Here is a 22,950-nt window from a genome sequence, read left to right on the forward strand (position 1 = left end):
TAAGTTCGGATGCTGTAAGCTAGAAACCCAATGTTGAGATCCACTATTAAGTAACAGCTCGTCACCCATTGTTAGGGGCACTTTATACCTCATCTGGTTTTAAGTTAGAGGAAGTCTGATACCTATTTAGGGATGATTGCTTTCAGGTTTGCAACTGATTATAGGATCACTCTGATTTACTTCATATCTGTAACATATAAGGACAAATTCTGTATTTCTCAAACATTAAAGGGGATTCCGTGTTCAAATACCAAAAGTTTGGGAAACACAAGATAAGACAATTCATTTCTTCATGATTTCTTGGAGTCTTTTAACCTTCTTTGACTATCATAGACTCTTTTCTTTTCCCCCAAAGAACACAAATAGTTTGAGAAAGCCTAGTCTAAATGAATTCAGGTTACATTTTAGATAGTGTGGTTAATGAGACAGCATTAAAAAAGTCAGTATGATGGTATTGGGTCAAGGCTGATGAAATTAGGAAGTAAATGAGAGCCAGAAATCAGTAAAAATGGAATGCAAAAGGATAACATAATGGGGAAAAATTATTTCCTCCATTTTTTTTGATTTTTAACTTCAGATATCCAAGGCATAGCTAATAGGCTAGATTTATATGGTTAAACCCAAAAGGCAACGCATGTATACCTGAGCAGTTTGTATAATAAGGCCTTTGGGGGAAAAAATGCTATATGCATGTATAGCAGAGGCACAGGAAGTCAGGAAGGATTTATCTGAGAGAACTTAAGGTATGTATGACACTTTAATTATTATTATTATTTTAAATTAATTATTTTTGGCTGTGTTGGGTCTTCGTTGCTGTGCGTGGGATCTCTAGTTTGTGAGTGGGGGCTACTCTTGGTTGCGGTGTGCGGGCTTCTCATTGTTGTGGCTTCTCTTGTTGCGGAGCACGGGCTCTAGCCTCGCAGGCTTCAGTAGGTGTGGCACGTGGGCTCAGTAGTTGTGGCACGTGAGCTCTAGGGCTTAGGCTCAGTACTTGTGCGTGGGTTTAGTTGCTCTGCAGCCTGTGGGATCTTCCCAGACCAGGGCTCGAACCCATGTCCCTTGCATTGGCAGGCAGATTTTTAACCACTGCGCCACCAGGGAAGCCCCAATTTAATTATTTTAAAATGAACATTTTAACTTTTGAAATTTAAAAATCTGCATGGGTTTTGGAGTCTGTCTTGAAAAGATGAAGAAAAACATTTTCATTAAAAAAAAAACTTATAAATTCCCCAAATATAACTTTAAAATATGAAATATGGTGGACAAGTGAATATTTTATGTGAAACTCTGATTCTGCTTTGCATGTGTCTGGCTTAAAAGCCACATATAAACACAAGATTGTTTAGAAAGGCAATCTTAATTAGGCCAAGATTATAGTTCAGTTTTTATGTAGGACTAAATCTTCTCAGAACTCTGTTCTGATACCACCTAACAGTGTAAACCAGTCATCCTAAAAATGTTAGTCTTGAGGAAAGGAGTGTGGATGGATTACTACAAAGTTTATTCTCAAAATCACTTTGAAAGTTCATACTTTACTAATAATGGGTGGGCCAGTATCATCTTCTTATGTAACGTAACTGTTGGCTAAGATTTTCTTTTATGTAAAACAGGTATTTTAAAATGAAAACCATAAAAATTAAAATTAATGTAAATTCTGTCATACATTAAGATATTTATAAACAGCCTACACAACAAACTTTTGTAAAATATGTATATAGAATACAGTTAATAAGCTGATAGGAATTTGGTAGTAGACACATTCTATTCTAGCATGTTAGAATTTACAGTTTTTCCTGTAACCTGGGGTTCAAGAACATCTTATTTACAGTCAATTATACAACAAATTTTATCTCTTTTTATATTGCCTAATAGCTAGTTCCTTTTTTGCCTCTTTGGTAAAATGTAATACTACTTTGGAATAATGTAAAGAGACAGAATGATTAACTTGATATTAACAGGGCTGCTGGAACGTTAATATTACCACCTAGGGGCTTTTTTTTTTTGTCATTTCATGAGTGTTATGGTGATTACATTTGATTACTTGTTTCAGTATAACATTTTATAAAGTTGTATTTTTCTGTAGTTTATTTCTTAAGCAATTAAAATTTTTACCTTCTAATATTAAGTAAAAATCTCAGTCCATATTTATTGAGTAGTTGCTACAATGTCAAACACTGTTAGAAGACCTCTATATTAGAATTAGAACTCTGTTAGCAACAAAAACTTGGTTGTGCACTTCAGAAAATGTATGACACTTTTATATATAATCTGTTTTAATGTTGTCATCTGTCTATAATTTTCTCCAATATAGAAATCACTGTAATCTCCACTATCAGTGGAATCACGTTCTGAGAACTCTGCCCTATTTTCTATTTCTTCAAAGTAATTTTTAATCTCACAGAACTGCAATTACTGTACCATTTCTCTGTTTACCATCTTTTCAGACTTTTGTGATAGATTGTCTACTTCCATTGGTCCTAATTCTTCTTTAAAACTCCAACCTCAATTCCACCATAAAATAGCTTTTGTCCCATCTACTATATCATAGGGTGTTTTTCATTTATCAAATAAATTTTCTTGGCCTCCACATGTTTTTATCCTGGCCTCCATGTGTTTTATCCAAGTTCATGTTTTTGATTAGTTCTTTAGAATCTTACAGAGTGCCTCTACAGAAATAGCAGTCTTCTCCTTTTATATTTGATCATTTAGGACAGTTCAATATTTACCCTTATCATTTTCTACCAAGATATATTTTGGGTGGTTTCTAAATGATCGTAAGGATCTAAAATGTACTGAGCATTTACAGCTACAAGATACTTCTCAAGGGAGCAACTCAAAGAGGAAAAAAACTAAGCAAATTTATAAACAGAGAATGAAGACTAAATCAAGTGAAGGATTTAAGTCTAAAAGAAGTTAGGTTCCTATAGTTCATAAACTCACACTTCTTATGCATAGTAAAAACAAGTTCTTAAGTTTACTGGAATAGAGAACTATTGTACAGTCAGAAAATACGAAGTAACTTTTTACTTTTACTTGTTAAAATAGTCACATACATATATAAATGAAATGATTTTACCACAGTGCATTCATTGATTGTGGCTCTTGCCATCTTGTGGCATCCAGGATCCTGGCTGAAAGGTTTTACCAGTGCTGGTGGGAGCCACCGAGGATTCTTCTTTTCCAAAGTACGGAGCAGAGGCATGCCCTTTAATCTGAGTTTGAACTGGTGGAGCCAAGTGTTCCTTGCTGCTCTCTTCTCTGAGGAGTTTTTCTTTTTCATAAAAGTCTTTGGTTTTAATTTCTTCTTTATGTTTTTCATTCTTCATTATTTCCTGCATGCATATATAAATGGAAGAAATCATTAAATTCCTAGTTAGAAGAAAACTCAAACTACAGGTTTTATCAAAATAAAATAGCTAAAAAAAATTAAGTACATATATACATGATACTTGCCTTGCATTTAAATAATATATAGATATGTACAGGGTAAGTCTGAAAAAGCTATCTGATTATATAGCTTTATATAAAGCCATATAATGATAGAGTGATGTTATTTTGAATTAAACAGCTATCTCCTTGTATACTATAATAAAAAGATGAGAGGGATAATGAAATAGAAATATTTACTACCCAGTAAGTGAAACAAACCACTTAACATGAAATATTACACAAAAGCATAAAAGTCACTCTTACCAAAGATTTTCTAAATTTAACAGCTATTTACTGCCTCAAAAACTAATCAGTGATTTGTACTTTCTATTGGAGATGAAGTGAAGGTGAGAGGGCCTCAGAAGGATGCTCCTGCCAGTCTCTTCTCTGTGGGACTTAAAGCATGGTTAGCGCCAGGACCAAGTCCCATCTATTTCCCTTTCGCCTCTGGAGTGGTATGGCAGTGAAGAGGAGGACAGAAACGGAATCAGAGTTCAGCAAGCCTTAGACACCAGTTCCAGAGAGGCACTTTGCTATTGGAAATGCTTCCTCAAATCAGTGCAAGCAATTTGTGCAATGCAGTTTTGTCACTCAGATGTGCTATTCTATTTGTAAGGATCTATACCCCGAACAACAATGAACCTATTACTGTATTTCATTGAATACAAGACCATCAAATTTAAGATGCATCGCTGTTATAGGTACCACTAAAAAAGGCAAACTCCTTCACACATCCTGATTTCAGAGATGTTAAAATTTGAAGATATGCATCTTAAAAACAGATGAATAGTAATTACGTCTTTTACCTTTATTGATTCCTTCTTCCTCTTCTATCTTAATTATTTCTAAATGGGTGGATTTTTTTTTTTTTTTTTTGGCTGCGCCTCACAGCTTGCGGGACCTTAGCTCCCCCACCAAGGACTGAATGGGCGCCCTCGGCATTGAAAGGGCAGAGTCCTAACCACTGGACTGCCGGGGAATTCCCTGAGTGAAATTTTTAAATGTTCTTTTCGCTTATCTGTATTTTCTGATTTTTCTTTAAGAATATATTTGTTGGGCTTCCCTGGTGGCACAGTGGTTGTGAGTCCGCCTGCCGATGCAGGGGACACGGATTCATGCCCCAGTCCGGGAGGATCCCACATGCCACAGAGCGGCTGGGCCCATGAGCCATGGCCGCTGGGCCTGCGAGTCTGGAGCCTGTGCTCCGCAGTGGGAGAGGCCACAGCAGTGAGAGGCCCACGTACTGCAAAAAAAAAAAAAAAAGAATATATTTGTTATTTATAATATGAATGTTAACATAACTAATATCTGACAACATTGACAAAAACAAATTCTCCCAAGTTATTTTAAAATTTCAACATTTAAAATATTGACACATCTGGGACTCCCCTGGTGGCACAGTGGTTAAGAATCCACCTGCCAATGCAGGGGACACGAGTTCAAGCCCTGGTCCAGGAAGATCCCACATGCCGCAGAGCAACTAAGCCCGCCTGCCACAACTACTGAGCCTACACTCTAGAGCCCGCGTGCCACAACTACTGAAGGCTGCGCGCCTAGAGCCCGTGCTCCGCAACAAGAGAAGCCACCGCAATGAGAAGCCCACACACCACAACGAAGAGTAGCCCCCGCTCGCCGCAACTAGAGAAAGCCCGAGCGCAGCAGCGAAGACCCAATGCAGCCAAAATTAAATAAATTTATTTAAAACAATGGTTCCTTTAAAAAAAATGACACATCTGGTTATTTAAATATATGATGCAATCTTTCTGTTTCTAACATGAATTTCAAGCAATAATAGTTCTCCAAAAAGGTAAACCCTGATATTTAAAATCACATTTAAAATAATGGTCTATACTTACAGGAAAAGATTTGAGGAGATTGTAGTGTTATAGACTTTTAGACACAAAGAAGGGCCCATCTAATGAAACCTCTCCTAAAGCAAACGTGAGGGAAGGCATATTTATAAATATTCTTGTAATTTCTATAACAGATCAATTCCCTATGAGTAATTTAATAACCACAGTAACTATGAGTTTAGGGACAGCTGCTATGAGTGAGGGTGAGAGTCTGGCTTTGCCTTTCATATACTCTGTAGAATTCTCAGGTGGGGTGACCATATGTCACAAAAGAAACCCCTCAATATGATACTGGAAATAATGGAAGTAGGTGGAAATATTTTTCAGTCTGAGGCCATCTCATCTTCACTTCATCTCCAGACTCTTCAAGACCCTCTATGAACTGGTGTGTCAGCCCGGAGGCTCTTTCTCCTGAGCAGAATGAAAGGTTCACGAGGGTTGAACTTGCACTAGTAGCCCACCACAGGGAGCAAGACACTACTGAGAAGCTGGTATAAAGCTTGCTTGGCTTGGTATAAGAGCATCAGTCACATTGCCTTTAGGGATTTCAGCTCTACTGTTGCAATCTTACAGCTGGTGCAAGCCTATGCCTTCTGCATGAAAGGAAACTGAGGGCAGAGAGCTGTTCTTCCTTTATTCCTGCCTTCATATAATTTCTCTTTACTCATCATTACTCTGCCAAGTAGTTTCTTTCTTATAACAGCTATTTAGGCCAATAAAAAGTCAATCTGAATATGTTAATTATTTTAATATGAAGATTAAAGATTTCAGAGTTGAAAAACATGGAGACTATAGTTTTTCCTAGAAAAGAATTTGTCTTTTTTTTTTTTAAACTAATGGTTACCAGACCCCTGCCAACAGCTTCCAGAAAAATTACACAGAACATAAATCATTTGTGAAAGGAAATCTAGTTTTGTAAATATTTGGAATAGATAAAATGAAAGTAGTTAGGTGGAAAAAATAGGAATTTGTAGACTAAAAGAGAAACAGAAGTAATTCTGTAACAAAGCCTATTTCATAGCAGAAATTACTATAAAGCAAGGATTTTTCCCTTACATTATTTCCTTGGAAACATCACCTTAAGTCTCAATATGTATATCAATAAAAACATTGTTTGTTTCAGCATTTTAGGGATAAACCAAGGGTAAGTAGGTCTTCACATAAATGTTTGTATGTTTAAAGCAAATATTTATCCTTTTGCATACCACTTTTCACCCTGTCAGTATTCTTTCACGTTAAAAAAAAATAGTTGTATGGATTTTATCACTTGCATTATACCATGACTTACGTAATGTCTACCCCTATTTTTGTTTCCAATATATCACTTTTTCATAAAAAAAAAAACAGAACTCTGATGACTATCCACATACATAGTTCTTTGACCCAAACACATAGTTGCAATCCCAAATCTACCTTTTACTATCTGTGACACCAAGAAAGTCAGTTAACTTTGTTCAGTCTCAGTTTCTTTATCTGAAAATGGGAATACAGTGACTATGTATACATAAAATTTACATCTCAAATACTCATATGCATACTGTTCACACTGTTAGACCTTCTGAAAGTTTGCAGTTAAAAACATGGGCTTTGAAGCAAGACAAATTGCATATAAATCTCAGTTTTGCCATTTACTAGCTGTGACCCTGTTAATGTTGCTTAACCTCTCTGTGTCTCAGTTTCCTTGTGTGAAATGGAGATTACAGTACTGCCTTCTTCTATGGGCTGTTGTAAAGACTGGGAAAGAATTGGCTATTGGGCAGTAATAGTACAACAGAAGATGTTACAGGTGGATTTTTAAATAGTGATTGTTTATTCTATTCCATTAAAAATAAACACACCAAACTTATATCTGTCCCTCTTTCTCATCTCAGGGTAGAAATGTAGTCTCAATACTTATGTCTTTAAGTACTTAAAAATTTAACCCACTAATTTGTGACATACATTGAATAACTATTTGTTGTGAACATTTTGTAAATAGCAGGATCCCTACATCAATTGCTATCCTTATGAAGAATGAACAAAATTCATAATTTTGCCAGGATGAAAAAATCTCCAATTTAATGTGCTACAGTCTCCAACAAAGGCAGCAACCACTACCACTGGATTGAGAACAGAGGTGTTAGTAAGACATAATCTACTGGCTTGAAAACAAGATGGAGTAACTGGTGTCAGACTAGTTCTTCTGCCATAAACAACTAGAAAACTGGACAAAAATACTAAACTTTTCAGATACTAAACAACAGCCAGTGCAGTACTGTGATCCTCGAGAGAGGGGAAACAAACGAGATAAGCCCTGTATCACCTCAGCTGGAGGCTGCTGCACAGAGTCAGGGAACCCAAGCAGAGGCTGGTTACCTCACTGAGCTAAAGAGATAGAGATGGTTGGTTAGGAAGGCTGAGGAAGCTGAAATTTGTGGGGCACAGTACCAGAACACACACACACACACACACACACAGAGTTCTAGAAACCTGGATAGGGGTACCCTTGAGTGTTCAGCTGAGTATCAAACTGTATGTGGGTAGGATGAGACTCTACAGGGCCAGGAAGGTCAATTTCTGGCTAAAGAATAACTACTGGGGAGCTGTAAACTGAACAACTGCTGCAGCTTGCATGAGACTAGGGGACATTCAAGTTCTAAAAAGCCAGAGATGCCTCACCAAACCTGCAGGGCATTTAGTATAAGGACTTCAGAAAGATCACTCCTTACGAGTAAGAGTAAATTGGCACAAGAGTTGAGGTAACTCTAGATCTGCACTGTCCAATACAGTAGCCACTAGCCAAATGTTGTTATTTAAATTAATTAAATTTTAAAATTTAGTTCCTTAATTGTACTAGGCACATTTCAAGTGTTTAGTAGCCAAATGTGACTAGTGGCTACCATATTGAAAAGTACAGATACAAAACATTTCCATTATTGCAGAAACTCCTATTGAACAGTACTGCTCTAGATCCACCTGAACAAATCTTAAAAATAAAGCCTCCAAAAGTTTGGGCTGATTCACATGTAAATTAATATACTCAAAAAAACCCCAAAAACCTCAACATTTTTAAAAGGAAGACAACAAAACACAGACAGTAAACAATATACTATTTCAGTGTTTATCATCCAATCAAGAAGTGAAGAAGGAAAGTGTGATCCAAAACCAGTCAACAGAAACATGATAGAAATGATGAAATTAATAGATACGGACTTTATCACAGCTACTATAAATATGTTAAAGACTTAAAAGAAAAATTAACATAAAGAGAAGAAATGTAGAAACATTTAAAAAGAACCAAATGGAACTTCTAGAGGTGAAAAATACAATACATGAAATAAAAGATGTAATGGATATGCTTAACAGCAGATTAGAACCTGCAGAAGAAGAGAAAAAAGAATCTGAAAACAAGGCAATGGAAACTATGCAAACTGAAGCAAAAAAGAGAGAAAATTGCTTAAAAACTGAACCAGAGCCTCAGTGAGCTGTTGGGCAATGTTAAGCAGTCTCACATACATGTAACTGGAATCACAGAAAAAGAAGAAAGAGGAAGGAGAAAAAATAATGACTAAAAAATATATCAAATAGATAAACATATAAATCTGCATATCCAAGAAACTAAAAAAACTCCAAGCAGGAAAAATACAAAACCAAAGCATATCAAAACCAGATTGCTAAAAACTAATGATAAAAGAGAAAATCTTAAAATAAGCTACAAAAGAAAGACATTTATGAGACAAAGATAAATACTATTGAGTTCTCTTCAGAAACAATGCAAGGTACAAAACAATGGAATGACTTTAATACACTGAAAAAAAATAAAAACTGTCAATTTAGAATCCTATATCCAGTGGAAACATCCTTTAAAAATGAAGGCATAATGACATTTTCAGACAAAAAAAAAAAAAAAAGATGTTTTTGTCACAAGCAAACTTCTATTACAAGAACATTAAAGGAAGTATTAAATACTTTAGGTTGAAAAAATGATACAATATGGAAACTTGAACCTACATAAAGGAATGAATAGTGCCAAAAATATCAGAATGAAGGACTTCATTGCAGGGAAAAATGTTAGACTTTGGGACACTCTGCTAGGTACTCAATGCCCTTTGATTTTATGTCTACCCACTCCCAGCTCCTTGAGCCCATGAGGAGCATCATCACATTGTGCATTGAAACTACTGCTATAGATTTTGAGGGTTATCATCACTGTACCCCCACCAGAAGGACTTCTCAAGCTTTGCAAAGATGTCAGTTACCACTAAATAGAGGAGAAGTACAGCCTGAAATGCAAGAGGACTATTGTGACCATATGCAGCCCTCAGATTAATAGTACTACCTGGGAGACAGATGACACCTCATTCCCTCCCTACTCCCACCTGACAAAGAGCCTCTGCCCACCAAACCTTCCATGTCTTGCACCACTGTCCTGGCTTCCCTGGCCTGGGATTTGAAGCAGTATGTCAACAATGGCCCTTCTCCACTGAAGCTGAATCTGGTGGGGTGGACAATCAGAAAGTCATGCATGAGGTTAACTCGTTTCTGAGAAGGTCACATCAAAGAGTCCCCTGGAGTGAAGTACTGAAGGATATCATTCTCAACCAATCTCAGGGAAGAAGAGAAAGAAACCATACTGACAACAGAGAAAGCACAAGCTGTACCAAAATCTGATATTTCAGAACTTTTCCTAAGTATATTGTTTATGAATGACTATTGTTCTGTGACAATCTCTCTCATTTCAACAGGCACCAGGGGTGTTCAGTTGGAGCAAATTAGCTTAGGCTTGAGTTGTTTACAGAGCCTTAATATTGGAAAAATAGACAAACTCAGTTGTGAAAAGTATTGTGTTAAATGTTTGAATTTATATATTTTTCTACATCAAATTATAAATTACCATTGTTTGTGTAGGATTACATTGAAAAAAGATTAAAAAAAAAAGCTCTGGATGCACTTAACAAGCTTAACCCTGTTTTTGTAGTTTAGACAAGTTAATGGTTATTTATTGTGCACTATTTATTAATTCAGTGATGAGAACTCAAGCCCCCAAAAGGTTGCAGCTCAAGTCCTTTTCAGTGCCACTTCTTTGCTAAGAGCCCTGCTTAAGAGCCCTTTTGGTAGCTGTCCTGTTGTTGTACTACATGTTGCAAATTGCTAAGTGTGGTAATCACAAAAGCATTTTTAAAGTTGTTTTTTATTAAACTACCAACATACAGACAAAAATTAAGGCCTGAAAATGCAGTCTTCAAACATGTTGACTCAAAGAGGTTAGGAATTATATTATCCCAATCTAATCATATAGTCCCTTATGTGAAAATCTAGTACACATGACTTTTGGTGTAGAAATGGTGAAGAAATCAGCTCTAATATACAGTTATAGCTGTGGGAGGTACTATAACAGATCTGGATACTTGGACTATAAAAAAAGAGGTGAAACAAATGGCAGAATAGGACTAGAGGTCTCTGCGATGATGCCTTGGGAGAGATAAAGGACACTAAGGCAATGCAAACCTGAACCTTGGAACCATACTCTAGCATCTATGGGAAGAGAGAGAGAGCTGTCCACAAGTGCTCTCTGATGAAGTCATCTTGACTGGAAGAAAATTTAATTACTCAGTGAGTACTGGAGAAAGAAAAGGGCTGAGAAATATCTGAGTGAGTTAAAACAGTTTCCCAAAGATTTTTCTGTCTCAGGTATCCAGTCATTCTGCATCTCTGGAGCCACACTTGGACAAGAGGTGAAGGAGTGAACAGTTCTGAGTCTACGCTATTAAACAGAATTGAGTATTTGGATACAGATCTAAGCATACATACAAGAGCATTTAGGAATATCTATTATTACACATATACCTTGTGGACAAGGGCATATAAATACAAATTAAAAATTACCCGTCATTAATAATTTATGTAAAGTATCACTAGTATTTTTAAATTTAGTGTGCTTATTTGTATGTGCCACATGTATGTATAAATAAAAAAGAAAAATGGTTTTCATGACATAATTCAGGAGCTCAATCCCCTAACCCTGTTTCTCTCTTTAGAGTCTCAGCCTAGTAAAGAGAAAATTCTTCTGTCAAGGAATATTTCAGTAATACACTCTATGTACATATATATGATGGTGTGATATTCATGTTAAAGATAAAATTCCACAATAATAGACTTCAAAATTATTTTATAATTTTTATACAGATAGACCTGGAAATGGAATAGAGCTAACGGTCAGTTCTTTATTAGGAAATTATAAAGTTTGTTCTAAAAGTGCTATGAACCCAGCCAGGAAAAATGGCAGGCAGAATACAGTTATACAACCATTTCTTCTTTGACAGTCTGGCTCCACACTCCTCTGGAGTTTGGTATTTATAAATGGTCTCCATTTGGTTTCAAGTACTTGTGAACTCCATGTATACCATATATAACTACGTTCAAACTTAAGTACAAAAGAAATCCCAAGATAAAAAATCTAAATACAGTTTAAAGTAAATTCAACAGTGCTTCATTGTTAGATATTCAAAAGCAAGTAAAGACTTAAGAGTCAGTCTTAACAGATATTGATAAAATTTCCCATGTCACTAAATTCTTTTCTAGCTTTCTACGGGAACAAAACCATGGCCATTTCATAATGATCCAGTTATATTACATACAAAAAACAGGAACCTAATTTTTTTTAAGTTTTAGTTTAAAATTATAAATTACCAATACATTTGTGGCAAAAGCTTAGTGTAAATATATCTTTAATAACTATTGGATGTAGATATGTACTTTTCAAAGTACACATAAAAGAAAGATACAATGAAAGTTTTGGTCTTAGAAACAGATCAACTTTCTACAGTATTTAAATTACTAAATACATTCTCCTCTACCCGTACATTTTCACCTCTCACTAGACCATGTGATATACATAATATAAATATATTTGACTTTGACAGCCCCATTTTCTTTCCATAATTTAAACTATACATACTAATGAATAATTTTTATTTTAATCAACATTAAAAATTTTAAGGTATGACTACACTGCTTTTGAGTCTATTTAAAAATATTTTGGGGGCTTCCCTGGTGGCGCAGTGGTTGAGAGTCCACCTGGCGATGCAGGGGACACGGGTTTGTGCCCTGGTCTGGGAAGATCCCACATGCCGCAGAGCGGCTGGGCCCGTGAGCCATGGCCGCTGAGCCTGTGCGTCCGGAGTCTGTGCTCCCCAACGGTAGAGGCCACAACAGTGAGAGGCCCGCGTACCGCAAAAAAAAAAAAAAAAAAAAAAAATATATATATATATATATATATATATATTTTGAAGAATACAAAAAGATTGAGTAAATAGATTTAAGTGAAGACTTGACATAAAGTATGGTACAGGTCCTCAAACCTTAGAGACATATGGTTATTGTAACATGGTCTCCTCCAGAAAGTAGCCTCCCAGTATATGCCACATACTCCACCCAGCAATCAACATGACTATAATGGGAATTTGATTTGTAACTGTTTCAAAATGTTCTAAGATGAATATTCTTTTTACAGTGTCAACTTTATAACATACCAAGAAACAATTTAAACCTAACAATAGCAGTAGCAATGCCTAAGCTTGAAAATATTGCCAAATTGTTTAATTAAACTACATTTTCTAGTTCTACAAGTTGAACTGCCAGGATGAAATAGTAAGTTATTATATCACCCTTTTTCAATGTATGAAAGAGAGAAGAGAAAAAAAGAGGGGAGGTTATGAGGTCACCAAAATGTTATGAGATCACCAAAAGGTACTCTGTGCTCAGACCAGAGGCGATGACTGCTAGATTAGTAATCAAAAATGAATTTAATCTTGCCTGGGTAGGAGTAGAAGCCAAAATGGTAAATAAATGACAGAGCGTAGGTTAGTATGATAGCGCTGGGTTGCTAAGAAATCTATTAGAATGAAACAACAACCAAGCAAGTTCTGCTTACAGAAGCTGCTCCTGCTATGTGTTCTTGCCAATCACTAGTGTGCCTCTGCCAAGTCAATGTCACCTTTAATTTATTCACATTCAAGTCTGCTGCAAACAGACTTTGATCAATCACAGTAATGAAAATGTAGACTGAGTTTTGTTGTTTTGACATGCTTTCTTGAACTTTTCTCCTTCATTTTTTCAAAACACTTCTAATTGCAAGAAGTTGATCTCAATGGTTCCTGTTATTTGAGGGAACAATCGTTAAGGTTTGTTTATTTTCCTTGCTCGCTAGGAATTTCTGGCATTGAGTTTTCTTTCTTTGAACTTGAGCCAGGTTAATTATTAAATCTCAAAATGTCACTAAAATGAACTAATCACAGAGCTCAAGTCATTAATAGTTTTGCAGGTGGTATTTCCCTTAATAAAACAAATGAACTTCCATATATATATTAAAAAAAGACCTTTGAGCATAAAGACACAATCATTTAATTGAAAAAGGAATTTAGCAGTTAAACATTAATAAAAAAACAATTAGAGTCATTTAACATTAGTCCTATTTAATTGAACTGCCCTGGTGGGAGACAAAGAAAACCTTGCTCCCTTGCGTGAGAAGGAGAAAGACCATAATCCCTGGAAGAGAAGGCAATGTCAGGTCCCCATGGCTTTCCGGGCATGGACTTTGAGAGTGGGAAAGAAATGGCAGAGAGGCTGGAGCCCTGGAGGAAAAAGAAGGTTCCATCTGTGAATGACTGCTAACATTTATTGAGCTGTTATGTGCCAGCTGCTGTAGGGAGAAAAGAGTTCTTCTCTCCGAGGTTGAGAAAGGGAAGTAGAGGAGCTGGGCAAGAAGGTGAGACACAGAGTTAGAGAAGCTGCAGCTCCCGCTATACAGAATCTGCCCTAAAGATTCAAAAATATCATGGCCAGAGGTTTCCCTCCCCAGGACCTAATGCAAGGATACTGTCCCCCGATGAAAGGGACAACAGGACCTGGAGCCCTGAAAGATATGCTCATTCATTCATGCATTTTTCATTCAATAAATATATACTGAGCACCTACAGTTCAAGGCCCTGGGGATACAGAGGATAAAACCTGGCTCCGACTCTTATGAAGCTTTCTTGTGGGTAGAGAGGACAGGCAAAGGCGGTGACTTTTGGAGGACTCAAGGTAGGGAAGAGCTGAGTTAGCACCAATGGCCAAGTACCAGGCTAATGCTTATAGGTTCTTTCCTATTTTCTCATTCACTCATTCATTGGTTCATTCACACATTGAGAGCCCACTATGTGCCAAAGATAAAGAGTTAAAAGAAACAATTTTTTACCCTGTTCTTAAGGAACTCACAATCTAGGAAAGATAGATGTGTAAAAAATTAATTAAATTTACTATATGATAAGTTCTGTGATAATATCAAGTAAAGAATGTTATGAGGGGCTTCCCTGGTGGTGCAGTGGTTGAGAGTCCGCCTGCTGATGCAGGGGACACGGGTTCATGCCCCGGTCCGGGAAAATCCCACATGCCGCAGAGCAGCTGGGCCCGTGAGCCATGGCTGCTGAGGCTGCGCGTCTGGAGCCTGTGCTCCGCAACGGGAGAGGCCACAGCAGTGAGAGGCCCGCGTACCACAAAAAACAACAACAACAAAAACAACAACAAAAAAGAATGTTATGAGACTGCAGAAGAAAAGTTGGTGTTCCTATTATTATCCACAGGGTGGGGAGTAGGGGGTTAGAAATGACTTCCTAGAGAAGATGATGCCTGAGTCTTAACAACAGGAATTAACCAGAAAACTGAGAAGAGGGGGCATTCTGGGAAGAGGTAAGTGTACACTTAGAGGTATGAAGGTGTAAAGCAGCACAGCAAATTCAGGATACTGTAAGCAGTTCATACGGCATGAAGCGGTCAGAACATGCTGAATCTTATAATGCAATGTTAGGACATTTAGATTTTATCCTGAAATATTCTGACTTCGAAGCAAGAATAGGATTTCCAGATAGAAGAGTAGAATGATCAGTTAATTTGAATTTCAGATAAACAAAAATTAATTCTTTAGTATAAGTATGTTCTAAATATTGCATGGGACATACTCACTTATAATTATTGTTTGAAATTTAAATTTAACTAGGTGCCCTGTATTTTTATTTGTAAAATCTGGCAACCATAGCAAGACTTAGCATTAAAAAAATGACTCTGGCAACTGTAGAAACTGAATTGGAGGGAGGCAAGACTGGACTAGAGAAATCAGTTTGGGTGCTACTGCAGAAATGCAAGTGAGAAATTATTAGGGCAGGAACTAAGGCAATGGTAGTGAGATGGAGAGAAAAAGATAGACTGTTGAGACATTCAAAAGGAGAAAGGTCTTGGTCACCAAGTATGTGGAAGTGAAGGAGACCAGAACAATCCCCAAGTTTCTGATGAACGATGACGGATAATGCCATTAATTAACCATAGTAGGAAACAGAGAAAAAGAGGAGTTCCATCTTAGACATACTGAATTTGAGATGTCTATAAAATATCCAAGTATTCTGTATCGAACTGTTAGCTCCTTCTTCTTAGCCAAACCTCCAAATACTGAAGCGCTTCAGGACTCAATTCTAGGCCCTCTTCTTTGCCTATACTTTCTCCCTAGGTAATTATTTCTATATATGCTGAAGAATTTCAAACTTATACTTTCAGGCCTGACCACTCTCTAAGCTCCAGAATCATATAGCCAACTATCTAACTGAAGTCTCCACTTGGATGCCTAATGGACATTTTAAATTAAATATATCCAAGACCAATGAGGCGCAGAGGACTAGCTCAGGGTCACACAATTAGCCTAGACTTGAAACAGAAGCTTCTGTCTCCACTGTGTTCTTTCCTCTACTCATACTGCTTTGCACAGTTCTCAGCAGGCCCCCGCAGTGCTCAGCATACAGCTGGGCTCAGTAGAGTCGGCCTCACTGCATTGTTCCCCTGACACCTGGCAGCTGTGCCTAGTTTCAGTCAGGCCTCACCCTATTCCCATTCTTCACACGCTGAGATCCAGACAAGCTCCAAGGTGACGTCCCACTGCACATACACAGAGAGGGGCCATCCAGCTAACGGGCAGCTCTGAAAGTTAACTACCATACTCTTAAAGTAGCCTTTCTGACATATCAAAGGCAAACATGGGCAGGATCCGGGGAAGAGGAAGAGGCTACTGGGATGTCCTCATGGTGGGAAGCAGCACTTCTGCCAGCAGTAGCTAAATCAGCCTCCCTTACACAACTATATTTACTAAAACTATTCCTACTTTCCTTTACCACCTACATCCACCTAGCACTAAATCCTATCAATTCTTCCTCAAAAATGTATCTTGAATTGTGTGGTTCTCTCCATCTTCATTGCCAACAACATTTCTTGCCTAGATTACAATCACTTCCTAATAGGTCTCCTTGGTCCTCTATGATCTAATGTCCACGTATCAACCCCTGACTTTTCATGCCACTTCCCACTAACAATTCTTTAACGGGTCCTTAGAACAAATCCCAAACTTGCCCATGACAGACATGGAGATACTCTGATTAGCTCCCCCTTCAAGAAAGGACTTGCTTCAGGTGCAGGGAGTGTGGTGGGCAGACAGCCTACACTGTATAGCCATACAATGGCTTATCAACAGATAGACATTTGGGTTGTTTTCTAGACTTTCACTATGTCATATTCACTATTTCTTTTACAGATAGTGAGTTATGCCAAATCATGTATTTTTACCAGATAATTCTGAGTAGATTTCTAGAAGTTGGATTGCTAAGGCACAGGGTAAGTACATATATATATTCTGCTATCTCAAAGAGAATGGGTTTTTGACTGCCCTTTCTACCTCCCTCCTCTCCTCCTTCTTCCCCCCATTACTCAGTGCCTAGAATATCTAGCACATTATAGGTGCTCAATATATATTTGTTGAATTAATGAATTTGGCTTTGCATATACACTTTACTAACTGCTGAAAGATCAAATTAAATTTGTATTTTGCAGTTGTGTTATAAGTCCAAATCTAAACTTCAATACCTAGTTATAAGTCCAAATCTAAACTTTAATAGCTAGTAATCAATGATAAATCATATTCCATTAATAAAACAAATTCTGATTCTAAGTGACTTAAAGCCCTTCTCTTCATATGCTAGAAAAGTCTTAATAACTTGAAAACTGAGAAAAGACAGGTACAAATTTATTTATACTCCTGCGAGCTTACACTAGTTTTTGAAAAAATCAATGTAGTAAAGTTGACTAAGTTTGCTCTTTTGAAAATTGAGAAAAAATTATTTCTCTGTTTTTCTTCGTGTACCTTTTACCTGTCAACCAGTAAGTATTTGACTTAAAATATATCACCACTCAAATACAAAGTTCCTAACTTAGGAAGGCGTTAAAGGGAGAAAGTTGAAAAATAAACCAATTATTTTGGACTTAAAACACTTCTTTTCCCTCAGAGAAATGGTTTTATAATGATGGTTATATTCCCTGCCTAGTATATATATTAAGCAATTTAACCACAGTGTAGCATATTTGCAATAAAAAATACAATGTGATACAATCACAGTACCTCATCCATAGTGAGTACGACTGAATTGAGACTTGAAAACAGGCTGCTGACATCTCAGAGGGACAGCTGGTACTGTTTCCCCAAAGAGGCAAGGGTACTATGGGGAGGTAGATAGGTAAGTGACCCTCAGTTCAAATGGAGCTCTCCAGTCCACACACCTCCAAAGAGTGTCCAAGCATCTTCCTTCCTATTGTGGGATTGGAGAAGATAGAAATAAGAGCATAGGCTTGGGAAAGGGTAGGTAGTGGTAGAGAGTGGGAGAGGGTGACCACATGGCCAACTAGAAATGCAGCAGTCAGATAAACAACCGCCACGACACCAGCAATAACAACAACACCCACTTCAGGCAATGTGAGTAGCACCGACAGGCAGTTGAGGCTGTCTGCAGCAATTATACCGGGAAGAGAGTGGAATTCCTAGAAGAGTAGCGGCTGATGAAACCAACTGAAATGACATGGTGGGAAGGAGAGACGATAAAAGGAAGGAACCACAGAAACATTTTTTCTCCTAAGAGAGAAATGAAAAGGCTAGAATATTAATTAGGATTGTAGAGTGAGTTCTAAAGGTCAGGCAATCAGGCGAGCAAGCAGGTGTAAATTCAACTGGGCAGTCTAGGAGCCAGACTTCCTTTAGGTTTGGTGCCAGGAGAAAAAGAAAGGCTCAGGAGTGTCCCAGCCTAATGGAGACAGGAAAATGAACAAACAAGGTGGGTGAGAATTCTTATGGGAACTGGGGGGAGGGCAGCCAAATGGTCACTGAGAAATAAGAACAAAGGCAAAAGGAAATCAAGGGCAGAGAAGCAAGGGGCTTCCTAAGGCACTCACCAAGAGACCTCAGCTGAGGTCTGACCTCTCTTTCACTTTCATTTACATACTCATTTGATATGACTGAGCTCCTACTCTGAGCCAGGCACTGTTCTAGATCCACGAGATACAGCAGAGGACACGAGGCAGTTCCTGCTCTCATGAGGCTTCAATTCTAGAACGAAGAGAGAAATCATAAACTAGCGAATATAAGCTAACTGGTAACTGCCTGCTATTGCCATATCCTTCTCATTTAATCAGCGTGCCCTTTGAGTTTACTAAGAAACAGGAAACTTGAAATAGTAAACTACCAAAGGAGTAAACAGATCTTTCTTTAGCTCCTTTTGATTGTTCCTTTTTCCCCTCAAAATCACGTTTTATCTATAATAATATATCTTGAAACAAACACTGAAATTTAAACAAAAATCTATGAAGTCAAAGTGTAAATCACTTACAATTTCATATTCACTGTTGAAAAGTCTGGAGTATGTAATTATATACTTTCCCCTATAGTACACATACATTTATAATATGAATATATGTCATTTACAAATGTATATTTATAATTATAAATAAGATGTGCATACTGTTTCATAAACTGATTTTTTACTTAATAGTTTCCAGGTATCTTTTGGTGTCAATATATAGATGTATATTATCCCTTTTTTGAAATTAATGTATACTTTAATACTTATTCTTTACTATTTTTACTTTTTTAAGTTAAAGCATAGGTGACTGACAATATTATATTAGTTTCAGGTGTATAATACAGTGATTTGATATTTTTATAGATTATGTATTCTAATAAAGTTCTTATAAAACATTGAGTATATTCCCTCAATGTGTGATGTGACGTGCATTATATCCTTGTAACTCATATATTATTTTTTTAAAAAGGGTGTTCTTATATGTTTTTCTTAATATATTTTATTTATTAAACATCTTTATTGGAGTATAATTGCTTTACAATGGTGTGTTAGTTTCTGCTTTATAACAAAGTGAATCAGTTATACATACACATATGTCCCCATATCTCTTCCCTCTTGCGTCTCCCTCCCTCCCACCCTCCCTATTCCACCCGTCTAGGTGGTCACAAAGCACCGACCTGATCTCCCTGTGTTATGAGGCTGCTTCCCACTAGCTATCTATTTTATGTTTGGTAGTGTATATAGGTCCATGCCACTCTCTCACTTTGTCCCAGCTTACCCTTCCCCCTCCCTGTACCCTCAAGTCCATTCTCTACAAGGTCTGTGTCTTTATTCCCGTCTTGCCCCTAGGTTCTTCATGACCATTTTTTCTTTTTGGATTCCATATGTAAGTGTTACCATATGGTATTTGTTCTCCTCTTTCTGACTTACTTCACTCTGAATGACAGACTCTAGATCCATCCACCTCACTACAAATAACTCAACTTCGTTTCTTTTTATGGCTGAGTAATATTCCATTGAAAACATGTGCCACATCTACTTTATCCATTCATCTGTTGATGGACACTTAGGTTGCTTCCATATCCTGGCTATTATAAACAGAGCTTCAATGAACATTTTGGTACATGACTCTCTTTCATGTGTTTCTTGGCAATCTGTATATCTTCTTTGGAGAAATCTCTATTTAGGTCTTCTGCACATTTTTGGATTGGGTAGTTTGTTTTTTTGATATTGAGCTGCATGAGCTGCTTGTAAATTTTGGAGATTAATCCTTTGTCAGTTGCTTCATTTGCAAATATTTTCTCGCACTTGGAGGGCTGTCTTCTCGTCTTGTTTATTGTTTCCTTTGCTGTGCAAAAGATTTGAAGTTTCATTAGGTCCCATTTGTTTATTATTGTTTTTATTTCCCTCTCTCTAGAAGGTGGGTCAAAAAGGATCTTGCTGTGATTTATGTCACAGAGTGTTCTGCCTATGTTTTCCTCTAAGAGTTTTATAGAGTCTGGCCTTACACTTAGGTCTTTAATCCATTTTGAGTTTATTTTTGTGTATGGTGTTAGGGAGTGTTCTAATTTCATACTTTTACATGTAGCTGTCCAGTTCTCCCAGCAACAGTTACTGAAGAGGCTGTCTTTTCTCCACTGTATGTTCTTGCATCCTTTATCAAAGATAAGGTGACCATATGTGCGTGGGTATATCTCTGGGCTTTCTATCCTGTTCCATTGATCTATATTTCTGTTCTTGTGCCAGTACCATACAGTCTTGATTACTGTAGCTTTGTAGTATAGTCTGAAGTCAGGGAGCCTGATTCCTTCACCTCTGTTTTTCTTACTCAAGATTGCTTCAGCTTTTCGGGGTCTTTCGTGTTTCCATACAGATTGTGAAATTTTTTATTCTAGTTCTGTGAAAAATGCCAGTGGTAGTTTGATAGGGATTGCATTGAATTTGTAGATTGCTTTGGGTAGTATAGTCATTTTAACAATGTTGATTCTTCCAATCCAAGAACATAGTATACCTCTCCATCTATTTGTATCATCTTTAATTTCTTTCATCAGTGTCTTACAGCTTTCTGCATACAGGTCTTTTGTCTCCTTAGGTAGTTTTATTCCTAGATATTTTATTCTCTTTGTTGCAATGGTAAATGGGAGCGTTTTCTTAATTTCACTTTCAGATTTTTCATCATTAGTGTATAGGAATACAAGAGATTTCTGTGCATTAATTTTGTATCCTGCTACTTTACCAAATTCACTGATTAGCTCTAGTAGTTTTCTGGTAGCATCTTTAGGATTCTCTATGTATAGTATCATGTCATCCGCAAACAGTGACAGCTTTACTTCTTCTTTTCTGATTTGGATTCCTTTTATTTCTCTTTCTTCTCTGATTGCTGTGGTGCAAACTTCCAAAACTATGTTGAATAATAGTGGTGAGAGTGGACAACCTTGTCTTGTTCCTGATCTGAGTGGAAATGGTTTCAGTTTTTCACCATTGAGGACGATGTTGGCTGTGGGTTTGTCATATATGGCCTTTATTATGTTGAGGAAAGGTCCCTCTATGCTTATTTTATGGAGGGTTTTTACCATAAGTGGGTGATGAATTTTGTCGAAACCTTTCTCTGCATCTATTGAGATGATCACTGGCTTTTCTCCTTCAATTTGTAAATATGTTGTATCACATTGCTTGATCTGCATATATTGAAGAATCCTTGCATTCCTGGGATAAACCCCACTTGATCATGATGTATGATCCTTTTCATGTGCTGTTGGATTCTGTCTGCTAGTATTTTGTTAATGAATTTTGCATCTATGATCATCAGTGATATTGGCCTGTAGTTTTCTTTCTTTGTGACACCTTTGTCTGGTTTTGGTATCAGGGTGATGGTGGCCTCGTAGAATGAGTTTGGGAGTCTTCCTCCCTCTGCTATATTTTGGAAGAGTTTGAGAAGGATAGGTGTTAGCTCTTCTCTAAATGTTTGATAGAATTCGCCTGTGAAGCCATCTAGTCCTGGGCTTTTGTTTGTTGGAAGATTTTTTTTTTTTTTTCTGTACGCGGGCCTCTCACTGTTGTGGCCTCTCCTGTTGCGGAGCACAGGTTCCAGACGTGCAGCCTCAGTGGCCATGGCTCACGGGCCCAGCCACTCTGTGGCATGTGGGATCTTCCCAGACCGGGGCAAGAACCCGTGTCCCCTGCATCAGCAGGCGGACTCTCAACCACTGCACCACCAGGGAAGCCCTGTTGGATGATTTTTAATCACAGTCTCAGTTTCAGTGCTTGTGATTGATCTGTTCATATTTTCTATTTCTTCCTGGTTCCGTCTCAGAGGGTTGTGCATTTCTAAGAATTTGTCCATTTCTTCCAGGTTGTCCATTTTATTGGCATATAGTTGCTTGTAGTAATCTCTCATGATCCTTTGTATTTCTGCAGTGTCAGTTGTTACTTCTCCGTTTTCATTTCTAATTCTATTGGGTTGAGTGTTCTCCCTTTTTTTCTTGATGAGTCTGGCTAATGGTTTATCAATTTTGTTTATCTTCTCAAAGAAGCAGCTTTTAGTTTTATTGATCTTTGCTACCGTTTCCTTAATGTCTTTTTCATTTATTTCTGATCTGATTTTTATGGTATTTTTCCTTCTGCTAATTTTGGGGTTTTTTGTTCTTCTTTCTCTAATTGCTTTAGGTGTAAGGTTAGGTTGTTTATTTGAGATGTTTCTTGTTTCTTAAGGTAGAATTGTATTGCTATAAACTTCCCTCTTAGAACTGCTTTTGCTGCATCCCATAGGTATTGGGTCGTCGTGTTTTCATTATCATTTGGTTCTAGGTATTTTTTGATTTCCTCTTTGATTTCTTCAGTGACCTCTTGGTTATTAAGTAGTGTATTGTTTAGCATCCATGTGTTTGTATTTTTACAGATTTCTTCCTGTAATTGATATCTAGTCTCATAGCATTGTGGTCGGAAAACATACTTGATACAATATCAATTTTCTCAAATTTATCAAG

The 22,950-nt window shown here is 37.2% G+C and overlaps 1 protein-coding gene across 1 annotated transcript in view; it reads right to left on the minus strand.

The window, feature by feature from the left end:
* Window positions 1–2,952: 2,952 nt before the first annotated feature.
* NDUFAF2 (NADH:ubiquinone oxidoreductase complex assembly factor 2) overlaps window positions 2,953–22,950 on the minus strand; it is a 184,327-nt gene continuing 164,329 nt past the window's right edge. Inside the window, exon 4 of the mRNA XM_027101052.1 lies at window positions 2,953–3,332. Coding sequence (XP_026956853.1) covers window positions 3,087–3,332 — 246 coding nt within the window. The 3' untranslated portion in view covers window positions 2,953–3,086. The remainder of the gene's footprint in view (window positions 3,333–22,950) is intronic.

This window comes from Aethalodelphis obliquidens, unplaced genomic scaffold, assembly GCF_003676395.1.
Source record: "Aethalodelphis obliquidens isolate GAN/ISIS:26980383/991018 unplaced genomic scaffold, ASM367639v1 scaffold4, whole genome shotgun sequence".
NCBI classification, from domain to species: Eukaryota; Metazoa; Chordata; class Mammalia; order Artiodactyla; family Delphinidae; genus Aethalodelphis; species Aethalodelphis obliquidens.